Genomic DNA, 18,526 nt, shown 5'->3' on the forward strand with positions numbered 1-18,526 from the left:
TTTTTTACCAGAAAGGTTATTCTAAATCAAGGGCTCTAATCTTCTCTGAAGGAATGCATTTAATTCAGGAAGCCATAGAAGATTACTAATGATTCTTATTCTTTATTTAAATTTTAAAAAATGAAAACAAAACATTGATAAAAATTGTAGAAATTTCTATGAGGTGAATTATATTTTTTAAATGTTTATTTTTTGCTTTTAAAAAATTCTAATGCAGTAATAGTAATCACCAAGCGTCAAACAAGTTTTGATTTAAATGAAAAGTAAGCTGCCAAGAAATGCTTTGTATAGCCTAAATGACAATGCTGGGTTTCTTCTCAAATAGTATTTTATAGCAGTTGAGTTCCGAACTCAAAGTTCTGAACATGTTCGCAACATTCATAGTTACAGCAGAAAAATAGTTCTTAGTCACTCAAACTTCAAACCAATGTTTTGTGTATTTATAATTTATCTATCGGTAAAAGGCAAACTAAATTTGGAAAAAAAAATCACAGTCTTGTGAAAAAGCAGTCACAAGGAAAACTTGGAAAACAAAAAAACTGATGTGTCACTATTCCTTTTTACCAAGTATTACTCCACCTCAACTTTCTTCCCACTGCTGGAAAAATATTTTGAGGAACATAAACTTACAAAATTAAACACGTTGATATTATATTCAGTAATACCAATATGTACCTTAAATATGCATTTATATAGAATTAAAAACAATATAAAATTATTTTCTCTTTCTCATCCTGCTACCTCAACATTGGTAATGAAACAGATGGTTCCTTCAATCGGATTGTTTTACCTATCTTTATTGAACACCTACTATGTGCACAAGGAAGCTGCTAAGGGAGTGAAATATCCTAAGATATCTGTACCTTAATGGAGATGTGAGGCAGAGGCGGTCCCTTCTGTCCAGTGTCACCCAGGTGTGTTTTTAGGTCTTTGGTGGTCATATCATCCCTTTGAATACCATAGACCTCACTTCAGTTTTAGGGACCCTGCAATATTCTAGGCCATTTAAAGGGGTGTGTCTATTTGGAGCAGTTCAGATGAGACTCTGCAAAACTTCAAGTGATGAATAGATGCTAATTCTGCTGGATGATCAGCAGCGGAAAGGGAAGCTGTTGTCGATAGGTAGAATGACCATATATTTTAACATCTATAAAATATAATGAAGTGTTATTATATATGATATGAGGTGTGAACAGGTAAGCAACAGACTTGGGACATTCCTGGGCAAACCTGGATGTATGGTCACCTTTGTTAACAGAAGATGCTCAGCAGACGAGCACAATAAGGATGTCAACCCGGGGCACAGCTGACCTGCAGTGCTCCCAGGTGATGGTGGGAACCCTGAAGGCACTGGCAGCTTCCGACCGGGGTGATGGTGGCAGTGGTAGCTGGCAGTCTGTTTGAGTTGATTCTTTTCTGATCACATGGTCTTTCCAAGTTCAGTGCCGCCTTCATCTCAAACACTAACATGCCCTTCCAGATTCTTGCCCCCTCCACTTTACTAGCCTTCTCCTGGCCCAGGTGACTTTCATCTAGTTTTCTGAGACAGAGCTGTTTGAACTTCTCTCCATTCTCTTTCCAAACTATTCTTACAGCATAAACTCTGTGGTTTGCTTTTTTCCTGACCTTCTGTTTTTATTGCAAAAAAGCCTTTCCAAAAAAGGCTCTTGCAAATCAAATGGTTTTGGCTTTCAAATTTATTGTGTGGGCATGAAAAGCTTATTTTGGAAGTCAAAAACTTAACTTTTCCTTTTTCTCTCTGTGTTCCTAATGGTAAGGTGGATACCACAATGTGGAGATCACTCACATATGTGGAAGTGCAGACAGAGAAAATCACAGAGGTTAATAATTTGATGTATTATTCTAATGATACCAGCGCTCTTGATGGGGCACATAAAACTCTTACATGTCAAGCACTGCTTAGGCATTAGCTTAGTTAATGCTTGCAGGAATTCTGTGAAATAGGTACAGTTATTATCTCTATTTTGCAGCTAGGGAAAGTCAGGTTTCAGTCTTAGGAACAGAGAAAAGAGGAAGTATGACATAATAAAAACAAACAGACTTTGTACCGAATTCTTGTGTCAGTTCTGCCTTAGACTTCATTTTTCTCATGTATATAACAGGAAAGTTTATTTTTAAAGCTCTTTTAAAGAATATTAAGAACTCTAAAACCATTCTTTACAGTAGGTTCCGATATGAAATGAGAAAAGCAGCAAGAACAATGATAAAGTAGATGTGTCATGTCTCCCCAAAGAATAATCAGGTGAATATAGGCTTTAGAAAGCATAGACTTTTACAATTGGCAGTAGAAGCTCAATAGATTCAGTGCTTTGAGCTTTGACTAATAGTATCCAACAGCAGTGTATCTCAGTAATTTAGTTTGTTTAGGGAACTTAACTGTTTTTATTTATTTTTATTTTTTTAGGCGAGGCAACCCTTGGTTGACCTCACAGATTGCAAGGACCTTGTCAGCTTACAATCCATTATTTTTTTATTTTTCACACCTACAGCACCTGGTCTTCCTAGATGGTCTCTCATCCAAGTACTAACTAGGCATGACCTTGCTTAGCTTCCGAGATCAGAAACTTAACTGTTTTTTAAAAACTAAATATATGCATACAAGTTAGGTTCTTGAAGTCTTACAAACTTCATATTTATATATAAATTTTATATATAAAGCTTATGTATAAACTTTACATTTAACCTTAACAGAGCCCTTGAATAATAAAGGCATACATGACTCTTTTAGAAAGGAAGAAGAAAAAAGAACATACATTTATATTTCCCTCCTCACTCTATGCTGTTTAATATGGCTAGTCATATCCTTTAAAAAAGTCACCTCGGTAAAGCAAGCATGTAAACTGGAAAGACAATGATTATTACTAAAAAGTCATGGCAATTCAAGGGTAATTTACTGAACATTGTCATGGACAAAAGGAATGAGGCTTAGCAGATGATGAAGGAGAATTAGCCCCCTCTCCAAAGCCCATAGAAAGGAGAGAGGGTTGCAGATGGAGCCTCTGCTGAAGGTGAGGCCAGAAATCAGAAAGACTGAGTGAGGACCAGTGAAGGTGCCAGCAGAGAGGAGAATACTTTTTAAAATCTACACATCAGAGACGTTCTGTTGTTGAATGGATGCCACATAAACTGTTTCGAAGATTCAAATAGTAGACAATTTTGGCATGTTGGTAGAGTCTTTAAAAATATGCTTATGATGTATGGCTGGTATAATAGAATAATAATAGGACACACTCATAGATATGTTTTGGCTAATTACGTTATAAGGTTAATGGGCTGTATCTATATGTTCTGTGATTGCTTAGCTCAGTTGATAAAAGCAATGGTCATTAAATATGATCTATGATCCTTCAAGATAAGGGTTGTAGCTCACAGGTGATCTGTGGACTGGCCAGACTGTAAAGACAGAATTAACTGCTGTGAGGTTGCAGTTCTCAGAAACTGAAGAGGAAGGCACTATTTTTATTTGTATTGAATTTACGTTACTATCAATCCTTTTTAAGGACACTGCATTCTTGTTGCTGTCAACAGAAATATGGAGAGTAAGAAAAAACAAAGATTATATTGTCTCAGAAGCATTCTGCTTAAGGGGAGTCAATCTACCTGTGTGGGAAACGAGAAGATATTGGTAGAAAGAGCGTATAGTCTTTCTCCTCTCCATTGCTCCACCGAGGGTGGGAGGCCTCACTGCTGTCTCTTTTTCTTTTTCAACCCTATTTCATTCTCCACACATTATGAGCAGCACACAAGTACAGAGTGTGTAGAAAGCAGTGGAATTAGTCAAGAGGAACTGCCCTTGCTGAAGTTTTTAATGGTAGGGAAGAGATGTAGTAGAAATTCTGATGGAGTTTTGACACACTAATGAGCTGACAGATGAAAAATTCTGGGACTCTCAGCTTACAATAGGGCAATCCTATATGAACATGACGGTTTTGATTTCACATGGGGCAATTACCTTTGCTCTGTTCAGTGGCCACCAGCTAGATCCTTAGTTTCAGTTAACTTCTAGGAAAACGCATTTCATTGTTCACAAAGAGGACAGGAGGGCAGTGAGGAAATGTGTCACCACTTATAGCTAATGAAAAAATAAAAAACAAAAAACTCAAAGAATGTTAGGATGATAATTGAGTGAGTTGTGTTGCCTTTGGAGATAAAGATGATCGCATCTTCATTTGCATTATTTTTTGCAAATAAAACAAAATGTCGATTACCCAGTGGATGTGAGAACAATGAGCTAGAGCTGGCCATAAGTTAAGGGGTGCCTTTTCAGAACTCGTCCTTTAAATGATTGGATGTCTCCATTGTTCTTCACTTCTAAGAAAGAATGGCTCAGGATGTGTGCCTAAATGAATATGAAACCAGCAATGCATTTAGAATAAAAAAGGAAGAAAGTAGACTTTTTTTTTTTCTTTTTTAAATGGCAAGTCACATGTTCTGGTCAGGTATATGGTCTGGAACTTCCCAGATGTCCACATCTTTCGCTTTGGCAGTTTTGCGTCAGATCTTAAACACAGCAAGTTTAATTTATTTGAAGTCTTTACAAACGTTTTCTAAAGACTTTTTTTTAAAGCCATTTTTTAAGTTAAGTTTGTAACTAAACTTAAAAATGAGTGGAAGAGGCGAAGATTTCACATATACCCCCTGCTCCCCCACATACATAGCCTCTTCTGTTATCTATCAATAGCACTCCCCAAAATTTTTTTTTAAAAAATCAAGAATGAATTTATACTGATACATCATAATACCCAAAGTCCATAGCTTACCTTAGAGTTCACGCTTGGTGTTGTACATTGTATGGATTTTAACAAATGTACAATGATATGTATCCATCATTATATCACAGATTATATTCATATATATGGATATATATCCATACATTATATCATTTTAGCTCCCCTAAAAATCCTCCGTGCTTCATCTATTCCTCTCTCCCTCCCCTCATCTATCCATCACAGGCAATCACTGATCTCTTTACTGTCTCTAGAGTTTTACCTCTTCCGAAATGTCATATAGTGGGAATCATACAGTATGTAGCCCTTTCAGATTGGCTTCTTTCATTTAATAATATGCATTTAAGTTTTCTCCCTATTTTTACATCATTTCATAGCTTATTTCTTTTTAGAATATTCCTTGTCTGGATGTCCCACAGTTTATCCATTCACCTACTGGAGGACATCTTCCAAGTTTTGACAATTATGAATAAAGCTGCTATAAACATCTGTGTGCAGGTATTTATGTAGACATGTTTTAAACTCCTTTGGGTAAATACCAAGGAGCATGATTACTGGATCATATGATAAGAGTATGTTTAATTTTGTAAGAAACCACCATACTGTCTTCCAAAGTGGGTGTATAATTTTACATTTCCAACAGCACTGTATGAAAGTTCCAATAGCTCCACATCTTCACCAGCATTTGATGTTGTCAGTGTTCCATATTTTGGCTATTGTAATAGGTGTGTAGTAGTATTTCACTGTTGTTTTTATTTTCATCTCACCGATGACATATGATGTAGAGTATCTTTTCATGTACTTATTTGCCATCTGTATATCTTCTTTGGTGAAGTCTCTGTTAAGGTCTTTGGCCCATATTTTTTCAAGGTATTTTTTAATCAGGTTGTTTGTTTTCTATTTATTGAATTTTAAGGGTTCTTTGTGTATTTTGGATAACGTACCTTTATCAAAAGTGTCCTTGGAAAATATTTTCTCCTAGTCTGGCTTGTCTTTTCATTCTCTTGACATTGTTTTTCACAGAGCAGAAGTTTTTAATGAAGTCCAGATTACCAATCATTACTTTCATGGATCATGCCTTTGATACTGTATCTAAGATGTCATCTTCACATCCAAGGCCATCTGGGTTTTGTCCTATGTTATCTTTTAGGAGTTTCATAGTTTCGTGTTTTACATTTAGGTCTATGATCCATTTTGAGTTAATTTTTTTGTGAAAAGTATAGGGTTTGTGTACAGATTGATCAATTAATTGATTGATTGCATATGGATGTTCAGTCATTTCAGTATCATTTTACAAAGTCTGTCTTGCTCATTGTATTGCCTTTATTTCTTTGCTAAAGATAAGTTGATTACATTTCTGGTCTCTCTACTGTGTTGTATTGATCTATGTGTGTATTCTTTTGCTAATACCTCATTGCCTAGATTATTGGAGTTTTATAATAAGTTTTGAAATCAGGTAGTGTCAGTCCTCCAACTTTATTTTCTCTCTTTCAATATTGTATTGGCTATTTTTGGTCACACATGCTTAGAATTACTTAGTTTGATTTATAAATGATGTCATAGGGGACAAATAAATATCCTAGAGGCTTACAGAATTGATGTAGCTTATCAAGATGCCTCCCTCTCAGGAAAATTTTGAATCATTGTATTTTAGACACTGGGAATAGAATAGTTAAAATTTCAAAAGAGTAATTTGGATAGAATAGCGTAAGTATAAACATGTATCCAAGGGCTCTTTAGATGAGAAAAATCATGATTGATTTCCTCAAAGACAAATTATATGGAGATGATAGATAGATAGATAGATAGATAGATAGATAGATAGATAGATAGATACATACATACATACATACATACATACATATTAAAAAGACAATGTAGGTTCTAAATAGAAAGAAGCAATAACATTTTAAAAATATATTGAACAGTGTGCCAACCATCATGCCTTACATTATTTCTAGTTATTGAAATCACTCGGTGAGTTATACAGTATTATTTTCTTTTACAAATGAGTCTCAGAAACATGAAATGATTTGTCTAGGACCATGCAGAACTGAGATTCAAATTAGACTTATCTGGCTCCAAAACCTACCTTCTTTCCACTATTTCATGTATCATACTTTTTGTATTTTATCAAATGAAGAATAATTTTTACTGAATTTTTGTTTTTGTTTACTAGCTCACTATATATGTCCAGCCAGAACAAAATCACACAGCTGAATATGCTGCAAACATAACTAAAATTGCATTTGATTATTTTGAAGAATACTTTGGTGTGGATTATGCTCTTCCTAAATTAGGTGAGAATCACTTTTTAGTTTCTTATTTTTAATATTTCCTTTATTTTAATCTAAGTTAATTCACTTTCTCAAGTTTTATCACTCTTAGTTAATACTCATCCCTAAGTCTTTTTTTGTGTGCCTATAATATGTGTCTAATACTTACTAGACATGGAAAAAATCTATTCTGGTTTCCTCCAAGAATAATGTCTATACTCTGTTCTTACTTGATAAATATAGTCTTTTATTTCTAAATAAAGATTAAAGTACTATATGTGCATAAAACTGCAAATGTTGATAATTATGGAACCAGAAATAGCAACGCAGATCAGTACCCATCCTAATAGCTTACATTGTCTCCCTATCATCAGTGAGTCAGGAAATAATAGGAATAAATGATGATGTCGGAGTCCCATGTGCCTCCAGTCTTTCTGTTGTTGTACAAGACTAATTCTAGATTCTCCAGCAGTTAAAATGAAACACTGGTGCTCCTTTCATAAATATTTTTTTCTGATATGGAGGGGGCGGTTTTATTTTAAAATAAAAATAGGGCTATAATCAAAATGGTCTGTATGTGACATTTCTATCAATAGCAGAAATGTGTTATTAGTACGCGTGAGTGGTATTAGTAAGACTTTAAATGGAACATCCATATTGATGTCTGTAGGGATGAAATGAAGGCAACAGGAAAACAAACCAACTAACAACCGACTTTTTTTTGTGGGTTTATTTTTTTATAAAATTTATTGAGGTGACTTTGTTTAATAAAATTATATAGGTTTCAAGTGTACAATTCAATAAGACATCAGTTGTATGTTGCATTGTGTGTTCACCACTCAAAGTCAAATCTCCTTCTGTCACCATATATTTGACCCCCTTTACCCATATCTACCTCTCCCCTCCTTACCCTCTGCTAACCACTGAACTGTGGTCTGTGTCTATGAGTTTTTGTTTGTTTGTTTTATTTGTTTGTTACTTTCGGTTTTATAGCCCACATATGAGTGAAATCATATGATTCATGACTCTTTCCATTTGACTTATTTCACTCAGCATGATATTCTCAAAATCCATTTCTGTTTCTGCCCTTACTTTGATAAATTTTCGATGCAAAGCAACTGGAAGGCCAAATTCTCTGCATGGGAATGGCTATGGTTCTGAGCAAATTTGTAGATGCCCTGTTTTCTCTTCATTGGCAGTGGCTCCAATTTTTTTTTTTTTTTGATTGTTTAACAACTATTAGAGAAAGAGACTGGAAGAGGAACAACTTTTCATCAAAATAAGAATAATGTTTAATAAAATGTTAAACATGTCAATTTTAAAGTCTTTTTTCTCTTTATTTTATGCCACCCAAGATAACCTGTGAGTGGAAATCTCGCAAATTTATTTTTTTATTCTCCTCACTTTCTTCCTCCCTCTCAACTACTACTACTACTACTACTATTACAACTACTATTACTACTGCAACTACTACCACCACCACTGTCACTATTTCTACTATTACAATTACTACAACTACTATTATTACTACAACTACTGCTACTGCCACCACCACCACTACTACTACTTCTAGTAAAACTATTGCTAAACTACTATAATAATGATGACAACTACTGCTACTGCAACTACTACAACTACTTCTCTTCCTCCTTGTCCTCCTCCTCCTTCTTCTTCTTCTTCATATTCCTATATGCATTTCAACCCTTTGAGAATCGACTATCTTAGATTTTCCTTGGAAATGGCTTCTTCATTTATTATAGCCCCCAAAATTACATGCACTGGAGTTTATTATAATGTCAGTACTCAGCAAAGAAACTAGATTACAAAAAGTTCCTTTTTTTCCAAGGAGTAGGTACAAATTTTATTTTATAACATTATGGAAAATATTGGCCCATATGGAGAATACTTCTTCATTCTTTAAGTGGTATTCTTGTGACAAAATAACCAAACCTAAGAATGAAGATAACATGAAATGGTAACTACTGCTATAATCTTGACCATTATTTAAGATATATTGATTTTCATTCTTTAGTAAAAAGCTTTAAAAATCTTTATTTTAACCAGAAAGGGCCTTTTCTTATATGTTAGATGAAAGTTTATTTTTATTTATGTGCCTCATTCAAATTCTATGTAATAGTAAAGAAATTATATTCTTATTATAGTTCATTGTCTAGAGAAGCTGTATGTGTCCAGTAATCAAGCTGAGTATTTTCTGTTTTGAGATTTAACACAGAACTGATCAACACTGCCTCTTCCCATTAGTGTGTCTAAGGTTATAGGCTCCAGCAAAAATAAGGAACAGGAAGTCATGAGAGAATCCAACATTTTAGACCTGGAAGGGAATGTAGTCAATTCCATGTTACTCCAACTAACTTAATCCATACAAATGAATGGTAAGCTACTTAATTAGTAGGGAATCAGGTTGACGAAATCGTACAGAATTATGGGAAAAGTAGAACTTATATTCTCTTATATTCTGTGACCTTGGATAGAAATATATTTCTGTGCACTTGAAAGCTCTGCACTTTTAAGTTCTCATTTGAAAACTTCATTCTCTTAATTCTTTACAGCTTATCTCCAAAACAGAAGCTCTGTGCTACCTAAGTGAAAATTGTTTTAAAAAATTAGAAAGCTAAATAAAATGAAATACAGAGAGAGAAACAAAAGACATAAAATTATAGAGGACTTGAAAAGAGCATTGCCATGAGTAAAAATGTGTAATTAGTAAAATTTCCATTAAAAAAATAAAAGACACATTTATATCTGGAACCAACAGGAAAAAGTCCATGGAAATTTTGAGTGTATTAAGACTGAAAAGTTTGCATGAATAGATTATTTTTAGACTTTTTGAAAAACATTCATACAAAGAACTTAATTTGGTAAGAAAGGTCATGAACAAATGGAAAGAATGTATTTCTCACTGGACTCTTTCTTTTTCCATAGATGAAATAGCTATTCCAGACTTCGGCACTGGGGCTATGGAGAACTGGGGACTTATCACGTACAGAGAAACAAACCTGCTTTATGACCCTGAGGAATCAGCCTCATCAAATAAGCAAAGGGTGGCCACTGTGGTTGCCCATGAACTGGTGCATCAGGTATAGAATCTTAGTATCAGATTAGCTTGTTTTAAAAAGTTATTTTTAATATAAGAATAATTGAAAGAATTATAATTTAGCAAATAAAAAATAACTAATTTAGAAAATCCTGTTTGAAACTCTTTCTTAGTGCTAGGAAACATTTTACCATAAAGAAACTTTTAAGAGACATTGTTTTGCCTTTAGTAAATACACAGGAGGTCTTCTTATAACTTTAAATATTCTCAGTAATACCTAAATAAAGGCAAGAAACTAAGGAGAATTTAACATCATTTTAAAACCAGGAAAAATAAAGCAGGAAATAAATGCTAAGTACAAATCCAGCCACTTCTGTGTCAAGCGACAAAATTTACATGAACAAATGAATGTATTGAAATTTTCTAGGCCTCTCTACCAAAGGCATAAGAATTTAACTATCGCTTTATTGATTATAATTTCAGTGGTTTGGAAATCTTGTGACCATGGAGTGGTGGGAAGACTTGTGGCTAAATGAAGGATTTGCTTCCTTCTTTGAGTTCTTGGGAGTAGACCATGCAGAAAAAGAATGGCAAATGGTGAGTACTAAATATATAAGCCCCACATCCTATTTTTCTCATGCAAAGCAGATTAAAGCCTTTGAACCATGATTCTTAGTTTGGAGCCAAGTGAAGCAGTGAATTGGAATTCCATTGTGGAAATGGTGTAGAGCCTGCTGGCTCCACTGAACTGTACCTTGCTTAGAGCCTATGCCCAAGACCTAGGGGGAACTGACCACCAGGATCTGAGGGGATCCTTAATAGAATCACTCAAGAACATATCCAGAAGGCCAAAAAAAAAAAAAAAGCTAGTTTTTTTGCCAACTCTGTGTTTCGGAAAGTATCTGTAGTGCTAACCCTTCCAAAAATACCTAAGCCTAATTTTGTAAATAATCTACACAGGTTTCTGAAATAGTGCGGTGAAGAGATAAGAGCATAAATTTAGTAGTTAGACTCAAGTTCAAACTCTGGATGAATCATTTCTTAGATTCTTTACAGGGAGTGTGACCTTGAGCAAGTTATATGTCCTCTCTGAGTCAGTTCTCTCCTCTACGAAAGAAGAATGTTGTTCTCTGTCTTGTAAGCTTAAAGTTCCCCAAATGTACTCATAATTACTATTATCATACCATATGTCCCTGAGGGGCCTGGAACAGAGTCTTCTATGAACTCTACAGATTTTTTCCCCCAAAAAGCTAGATCTGCTTTTATTTATTTATATTTATATAGTATAAGTATTCTTATCATTTTGTATATATGAAAGTTTAAGTGTGTGGATGTGAAAGAGAACTGTACAGACTACTGCCCTCTACTGGACAGAATAAAAAGACATTGTTAAACGCTTGAAGCCCTTGCAGTTTCCACATCTTTAAAAATGAAAAAGTTAATTCTCAATAACTGTTTCTTTACAATTTAATACAAATCGAGGTTTTTAACCATGGAACTATTGACATTTTGGGCCAGATAATTCCTCGTTGCGGTTCGTTGTCTTGTGTATTGTAGGATATTTAGCGGCATCTTGGGCTTCTACCTACTAGATGCCAGTAACCTTCCCACTCTAGTTATGAAACTAAAAGTGTCTCCCCCTATTTCCAGATGTCCCATGGGGGACAAAATTCACCCTAGTCGAGAACTACTAATCTATGCTGATAATTACTGATTTCATAATTTATTAACATTAAGCTATACAAATGAAAAAATTTTTTCCTTTATTTTATAAAGTAACCTGATACCCTTCTTATATCAAGTTGTAAGTAAAACATTTTAATATTATTATATAATATAATATATAACATTTTAACATTCCAATTTCAGTTTTTCAAAAACACCAATTAAATTCCAGAAGAATTTAGTATGCAGTTCTTAAATGAAATTAAATGACATGATTCAACCCATCCATTCTTTATTCTTTTATTTATTCATGCTTCATTCAGTGAACAAAAAGTACTCAAAATTGAATTTAAAAAAACTCTGCTCTTAAGAAGTTATCAGTTTATGTCTTGTAGGTGGAGGGGACAGATAAATAAAGATGCATTTTCAAAGAGCTTAGTAAATACCACAATAGTGAAGCCTCATTTCACAGGTGAAAATCTGATGCCCAGGAAGATAATATAACTTTCCATTGTCACACAGACAATCGGTAGCACAACCAAGACTAGAGTCAAATTTCCTAATACTGAGAACGAGATTCTGTCTATATACTTAAAGTTTTAGAGTGACAGAAATTAAAGTCCAAGTCAAAATCACCTTGATTGGCAGTTACCACTTGACAATAGTACCTTGCTTATTATAAAAGGAAATCACAAAATTAGAAAATGTAAAAACTAATATTTTTAAATAAATAAGACCAATAAAGATTTTTTATTAGTAATGATTTAACAGAGTTTGATTTCATAATCTAAGTGATCAAGAATCAAAATAACAATAGCAGCTGTATTAGGTTTTTATTCTATGTCAGGTGCTATACCACCTGCTTACCATGCATTTATTAATTGAATCATCTGCACAATTCTAAAACGTAGATGCCATCATTACCCCTATTTAACAGGTGAGGGGACTTAAACTTATATGTCTAGAACATGGAAAAACTGAGCTTTGAACCAAGAAAGTCTGATTATAGAGCCAGACCTCTCAACTACGCTATTTTGCTAGAGAAAATCTAGGGCTGGAATGAGAGAATGATTATTGATTAGAACTAACGCAAAGATTAATGTTTTCTTCAGTTAATTATGAATCATCCAAACTCCAATGATTAGTTGCCAAAACATTTTTTTAAAAAACCTGAACATAAATTTTTGGCAAATCAACATGCTTCCTCATTTAAATCTCAGAACAAATCTTTGAGGTGATATCCTCACTCTCATTGCACAGATATGGAAACAGGGCTTGAAAAGTTTGGCATATGTCTGAAAGTCTCAATTCACAGATGCATGTGTCTTCTTGGTCTGTAATATAGAGGCAAATCAAAGGAGTTATAAACAGTAGAAAGGGATAGAATCAGTATATACCAACTAGTGTAAAATACAATTAATTTGAACACTTAGTGCTTGTTTTAAATAATTTGAGTCATTTATATCTATTTACCCCCAATTTGTATTATATACATGATATTTTGAAATATGAACTGGCATAAAGTGTTTTGTTTTTTGATTCATTCTGTCATTTCAGCGGGACCAGCTGTTACTTGAAGATGTACTACCTGTACAAGAGGACGATTCTTTGATGTCTTCACACCCAATCATTGTCACTGTGACCACCCCTGCGGAAATAACATCTGTTTTTGACGGAATATCCTATAGCAAGGTGGGGAAAATATGGTATTGTTTTGAACATGTTCTTGTTGAGTGGCTTTTCTTTTAGTAAATGCCTAAATATGGTAAGATTGGTTGGACTATGCTAATGGGCTTTGGGAACTTATTCTGAGTGCCGAATTCCATAACTTCTGCTCTTCCAGAGAACTGACAAATGCTCATCTTTGTTTCAGGATTTTGAAACAGATTTACAAAAATTTTTCTTTCTGCTTTTGTTTATAACAGCTCTCATTCTGATCATTGGACATTCAAACTTTAAGCATCAAATTTTAAATTGTTGTGTTTGATTTTTCAAAAGACAGTAAATCAGCAAAAAGAACAAACTAATCAAAAACAGACTCATAAATATAATGGACAATTTGGTGACGGATAGAGGGGAGGGGGTTTAGGGGCTGGGAGAATAGGGTGAAGGGTCAAAGAAGTACAAATTAGTAGTTGATAGATGGTCACGGGGATGGGGAGCACCGTATAGGGAATGCAGTTAGTAATAATATATTGGGTAGGTGGAAAACCAGAGGAGAGAAGGAGTAATTATGGGGATTGTTTGTATACTTGAAACTAAAATAAATAAACAAATTTATTTTTAAAAAGTTAAATACTTCTGTTAAATATTACCAAACTTCTCTTCAGAAGGATTTTATCAAGTTATATTCCCACCAGCGAAATATGGAAGTTTCTTTATTCCCACCAACAGAATGTGTTGTCATAATTTTTGCCAATTAAAAAAAAAAAAAGTCAGTAAATCTTTTTCTGTCCACGTGGTCAAAGAACAATGCCATATATGTGGGTGCCTTATCTAGTAGAATGCTTTAGTACTTCTAATAAGTATTTGAATCCAACTCGGTTTAAAGGAATTTTATTATTTTTTTAATAAGATTTAAACGTGACTTTGTTAGTATGTTGTAAATGGGGCATTTTTATCTATTATAATTTTATGAAAAGTTAGGGAAAATCCGTAGTGCCCCAAGTTTTATGTTACCCGTTTTCTTTTACAGCATCTCTAAACGTATACCTGTATGCGACGCAATTTTGTCATTTTTCACCTCAGCTTCTCAGAGTTTACCCGCTATGTTAACTCGCTCTAAAGCCACTGCAAACTAATACCTTTTGTTATTCTAGGTGATACCTAAAGTTTTATATAAAAATATTATAATTATTAAAGTAAATACTAGCTAACATTGGCTTGAGTGAAAAGAAAAAGCCTTATATATACTAATTTGAAATTCATAGCATCATATTTTTTGTCGTTTCTTCTCATATTATTCCCATGGCATTTTTTCAGGCTTCTTTTATTTATTTTTCTTTTATACTGTCAACAACTCTTTTCATCTTCCTGTTAAAATGAAAGTTTCTAATCCAGGGAGAAGTTTATATTTGTTGAATCAGTTTTTTTTCCTGAGTCCCAAACACTCCATGGGTTTAAGATATCAGGTCAGAAATAAATAAATGTTTCTAATCCTTCTACTAGGTACAAAAAGAATTTATAATACTTAATAAATTATAGCAAAATTACTAACCTAAATATTTTTCTGATCAGCTACGTGAAAGTTGACTTAAAATTCTATTAATAGGAAATTTTAATACTAATCTCATAACATGTGAAAAGAATGTAGAGAGTAGAGGTATTCATCAGATTCTTCAGACTAGAGGAAACCCAATGAGATCAACCACTTTTGAAGAGAAAGATTTTTATGCCTCAATTATATATCTATATTAAATTATTTGACCAGATAATTCCTCAGATATCTACTTCCTGCTATTAAATATATTTTAAGTATTAAAACATACATAATAAATACCCAAAATTTTATCTTGAAACTACTTTTCTTATTCATAAAAGAACATCGTTGTTTAAACATTACCGCCTCTTTCATGAGGAAAGCTCCACCTGCTGGTTCATTTGATGAAGTGCAATAATTACTGGAACCTCAAGTCACTGAAATGCTGGCCGTTTTATCAATTTCCCTTTTTTTAGAAGCACAGAAACAGGTAGTGTGCCAAGTGGTATTTTTATCACAAAATCATAGAGCTATAGCCATGTAATTTAGCAAAACCATTTACAGGAAAGCTCACAAATACAACCATGACATACTAACCACAATAATGATCACTGACATTTGTCCTTTACATGTCCTTTATTAGTTTAATTTGCTTTTCTTTCCCATCCTAGGGTGCTTCTCTTCTGAGAATGCTTGAAGACTGGATAACACCAGAGAAATTTCAAAAAGGATGTCAGGTACAATTTATTACTTTTAATGATATTAAAACTACACTGATATGAGTTGTAAGATATGTGATTAATTAAGGACAATTCCCTTTTTACTTTTACTCTGCTTGGGGATAGATAACATAGCAAACATTAAAAAGAGAATTCACATCCAGTTAAGTGCCTGTATTGTATCAGTGATTACCATTTGGTAGACATTTCATGGAGAATTTTAAACAGATCAAGGTACTGGCAAATTCAGATTTTGGTGAGGGCTGTCTTCCTGGCTTGCAGATGACTGCCTTCTTTCTGTGTCCTCATGTGGGGGTAGGGAAAGAGAGAGAGAGAAGTGGGAAGAGAGGGAGGGAGAGAGGAGGGAGGGAGAAAGGGAGGGGGAGAGAGAGATTGAGATTTTGTGTCTCTTCTTATAAGGACACATCGTAAGAGTCTTACCCTCAGGACCTCATCTAAAACTAAAGGCCTCCCAAAGGCCTCATCTTCAAAAAACACCACAATGAGGATTAGGGCTTCAATGTATGAATTTCCAGGGAAAACAACTCAGTATGTAGTAACATGATATAAATATTTAAATCTATCTACTCAAATCTTCTCTTACAGCTTGTAAAAAGACTTTTTCCTTATTAGTGGATTTGAAAAATGATTAATATAAACATTCCTATTATGATGGAGTCGGTGACTAAAGAGAGCCTTTTTTCTTTAGGAAACGGAAATAATGATAAACATTCTAAAGTATGTCACATATTCCACTTAAGCTTATTACTCCCAGTAGTTGTTTTGGTTTAATTTTTATTCTTCTAGCAGACATTAAGCCAATTCTCTCGGGGTCTTATATTATCAAAGTAGCGACAGTGTGTCCCTCCTAAGTGTCCTGTCTGCAGGTTGGCCCGTTGTAGCCTAGAGGTGGAACTGTCTTCCTCTTCTTTGCCTTCTGTCTCCATCCTCCCTGCTCTGACACCCCAGATAGTTAGGCAGAGCAGTGCTGATGGCGTCCAGCTCATGAAGTGAACACAGGTCAGAGCAGTGCCCCTGCTATCCTTCTCAAAGAGTAGAGGCACAGTGACTTGCCAGCACAGTGCCTGTCTGTCAGTCCTACAATTCTCACTACCACCAAGTCTGCTTATGTGGCATTTAGTACTTTCTATACTACTCCAAAAGGAAACAGTCCCCTTCTACTCAATACTAAAATTCCTAGGTGACTATGGAAGTGAGAAATAAGACCAGAATTTAGTAAATATTCAGGGAGTACATCGGTACCTCTTCTTCCTTTAGTCCATTAATAAAGTATTCTGTGTGGACATTAGGTGAAAAAGGAGAAACCGTGTGCTTGTTCTTAGATGTACATTAGAACATCTTATAAGTTTCCTATCAGCTTCAAATTCAAATTTCATCATATTTTCTCTTACTATAAGCAGCTTTAGCAAGGAACTCTGTTCTCCGTGTCCTTGCATATACTCCAATGCCTAGTAGAATGCATTACACACGTTAGGAGAATCAAAAATGAATGAATATTCATTTATTTATATATTCTATAGTATTTATTATAGACCATTCATTCATTCAAGAAATAAACAGACAATTCCTTTTTAAAAATTAAAATCTGTCTACAGCCATGCTACCCTGAACAAGCCCGATCCCGTGTGATTTTGGAAGCTAAGCAGGGTCGTGCCTGGTTAGTACTTGGCTTGGAGACCACCTGGGAAGACCATGTGCTGTAGGCATAAAAAAAAAAAAATAAGGGATTGTAAACTGACAAGGTCCTTGCAATCTGTGAGGTCAATGAAGGGTTGTCTTGCCTAAAATAATTTTTTAAAAAATTAAAATTTAGTTTACATAGTTTTCATTCTAAATTAGACTGATGAATAACACATTTCTGAATCTTCAAAGCTACCTTCAAATGAAATGATTTTCCATATTAACATTTTTAGAGACATACCAAAGAGTCTTTAAAAGTGAATAATTCAATAATACTCTTGCATTTCTTTTAGCCCAGTATCTGTGGTATAATTAATTAAAAATCCAGTCCTGTCTAAAATGAGTATTTCTCTCAAGTTAAAGCAGTCTTCTTGCACCCTAATTGTGACTATTGGTGGTACTAGAAGATGAACTAGAAAAAATAGATATTAATTTTTCATACCATAATAGTGCTCTGCAATAAATTTACAAAAAACAACAAAAAAAAACCCCACTGAAACATTAACTTTTTTCCTTCAATTTTCAAATACTAGCTGATCTCTGAAAATATAGGCCACACTCAGTAAGCTCTCAAACCAACTGGAACATTCCTTCACACAGTTCAAGAATCCAAACAGAATCCTTCTTCGAGTTATCACCACAAGCCGTGACATTGTTCAAGATCTTCGCCTTGCACATACTCACTTTCTGCCCAAAGTGACTCTTTATTAGCTAATCTGGTGTGGTGCTAAATCTGGGGATGGCCGGCTATCTGTTCTCTTTCATGCCCATTACCTTTCCCCAAACCCCCATCGCAGACAGCAAAGCGGGTACAGAGTGAGGGGAAATAAGAGCAAAACTGTGAACTGGAAAATCTTTAAGGCTGTGTTCATACATAAGAAGTCAAAATAGATAATGCGGCGTTCGTGACAATGTCATGAATATAGTCATGAAATAGAAGCTGAGCAATATAACCATCCTTTCTTTTTCTCCTAGAATCAGTAGTATCCCTTATAAGACAGGAATGACTCGGCAGAAAAATGCCATTTCCCTTCCTGCAGTGCTAGTAATAGAAACATTATTTTTTTCTTTTTGTGTTCAACAATACCAACTAATGAGGGATTGTTATTGGTTGACCTAAGTCATGGTGAAATTATGACTGGAACTGTGATTATTCAAGGTGA

At 34.3% G+C, this 18,526-nt stretch overlaps 1 protein-coding gene and 1 pseudogene across 1 annotated transcript in view; both read left to right on the top strand.

Annotated features, from left to right (window-relative positions):
• ENPEP (glutamyl aminopeptidase) overlaps positions 1-18,526 on the top strand; it is a 73,034-nt gene that overhangs the window by 18,459 nt on the left and 36,049 nt on the right. Inside the window, exons 4-8 of the mRNA XM_039848686.1 lie at positions 6,928-7,048; positions 9,968-10,122; positions 10,563-10,676; positions 13,302-13,436; positions 15,615-15,680. Of these exons, the coding sequence (XP_039704620.1) occupies positions 6,928-7,048; positions 9,968-10,122; positions 10,563-10,676; positions 13,302-13,436; positions 15,615-15,680 (591 nt within the window). The remainder of the gene's footprint in view (positions 1-6,927; positions 7,049-9,967; positions 10,123-10,562; positions 10,677-13,301; positions 13,437-15,614; positions 15,681-18,526) is intronic.
• Positions 17,271-17,389, top strand: LOC120591330 (uncharacterized; annotated as a pseudogene).

Source organism: Pteropus medius, unplaced genomic scaffold (assembly GCF_902729225.1).
Source record: "Pteropus medius unplaced genomic scaffold, Ma_sr-lr_union100, whole genome shotgun sequence".
Classification (NCBI taxonomy): Eukaryota; Metazoa; Chordata; class Mammalia; order Chiroptera; family Pteropodidae; genus Pteropus; species Pteropus medius.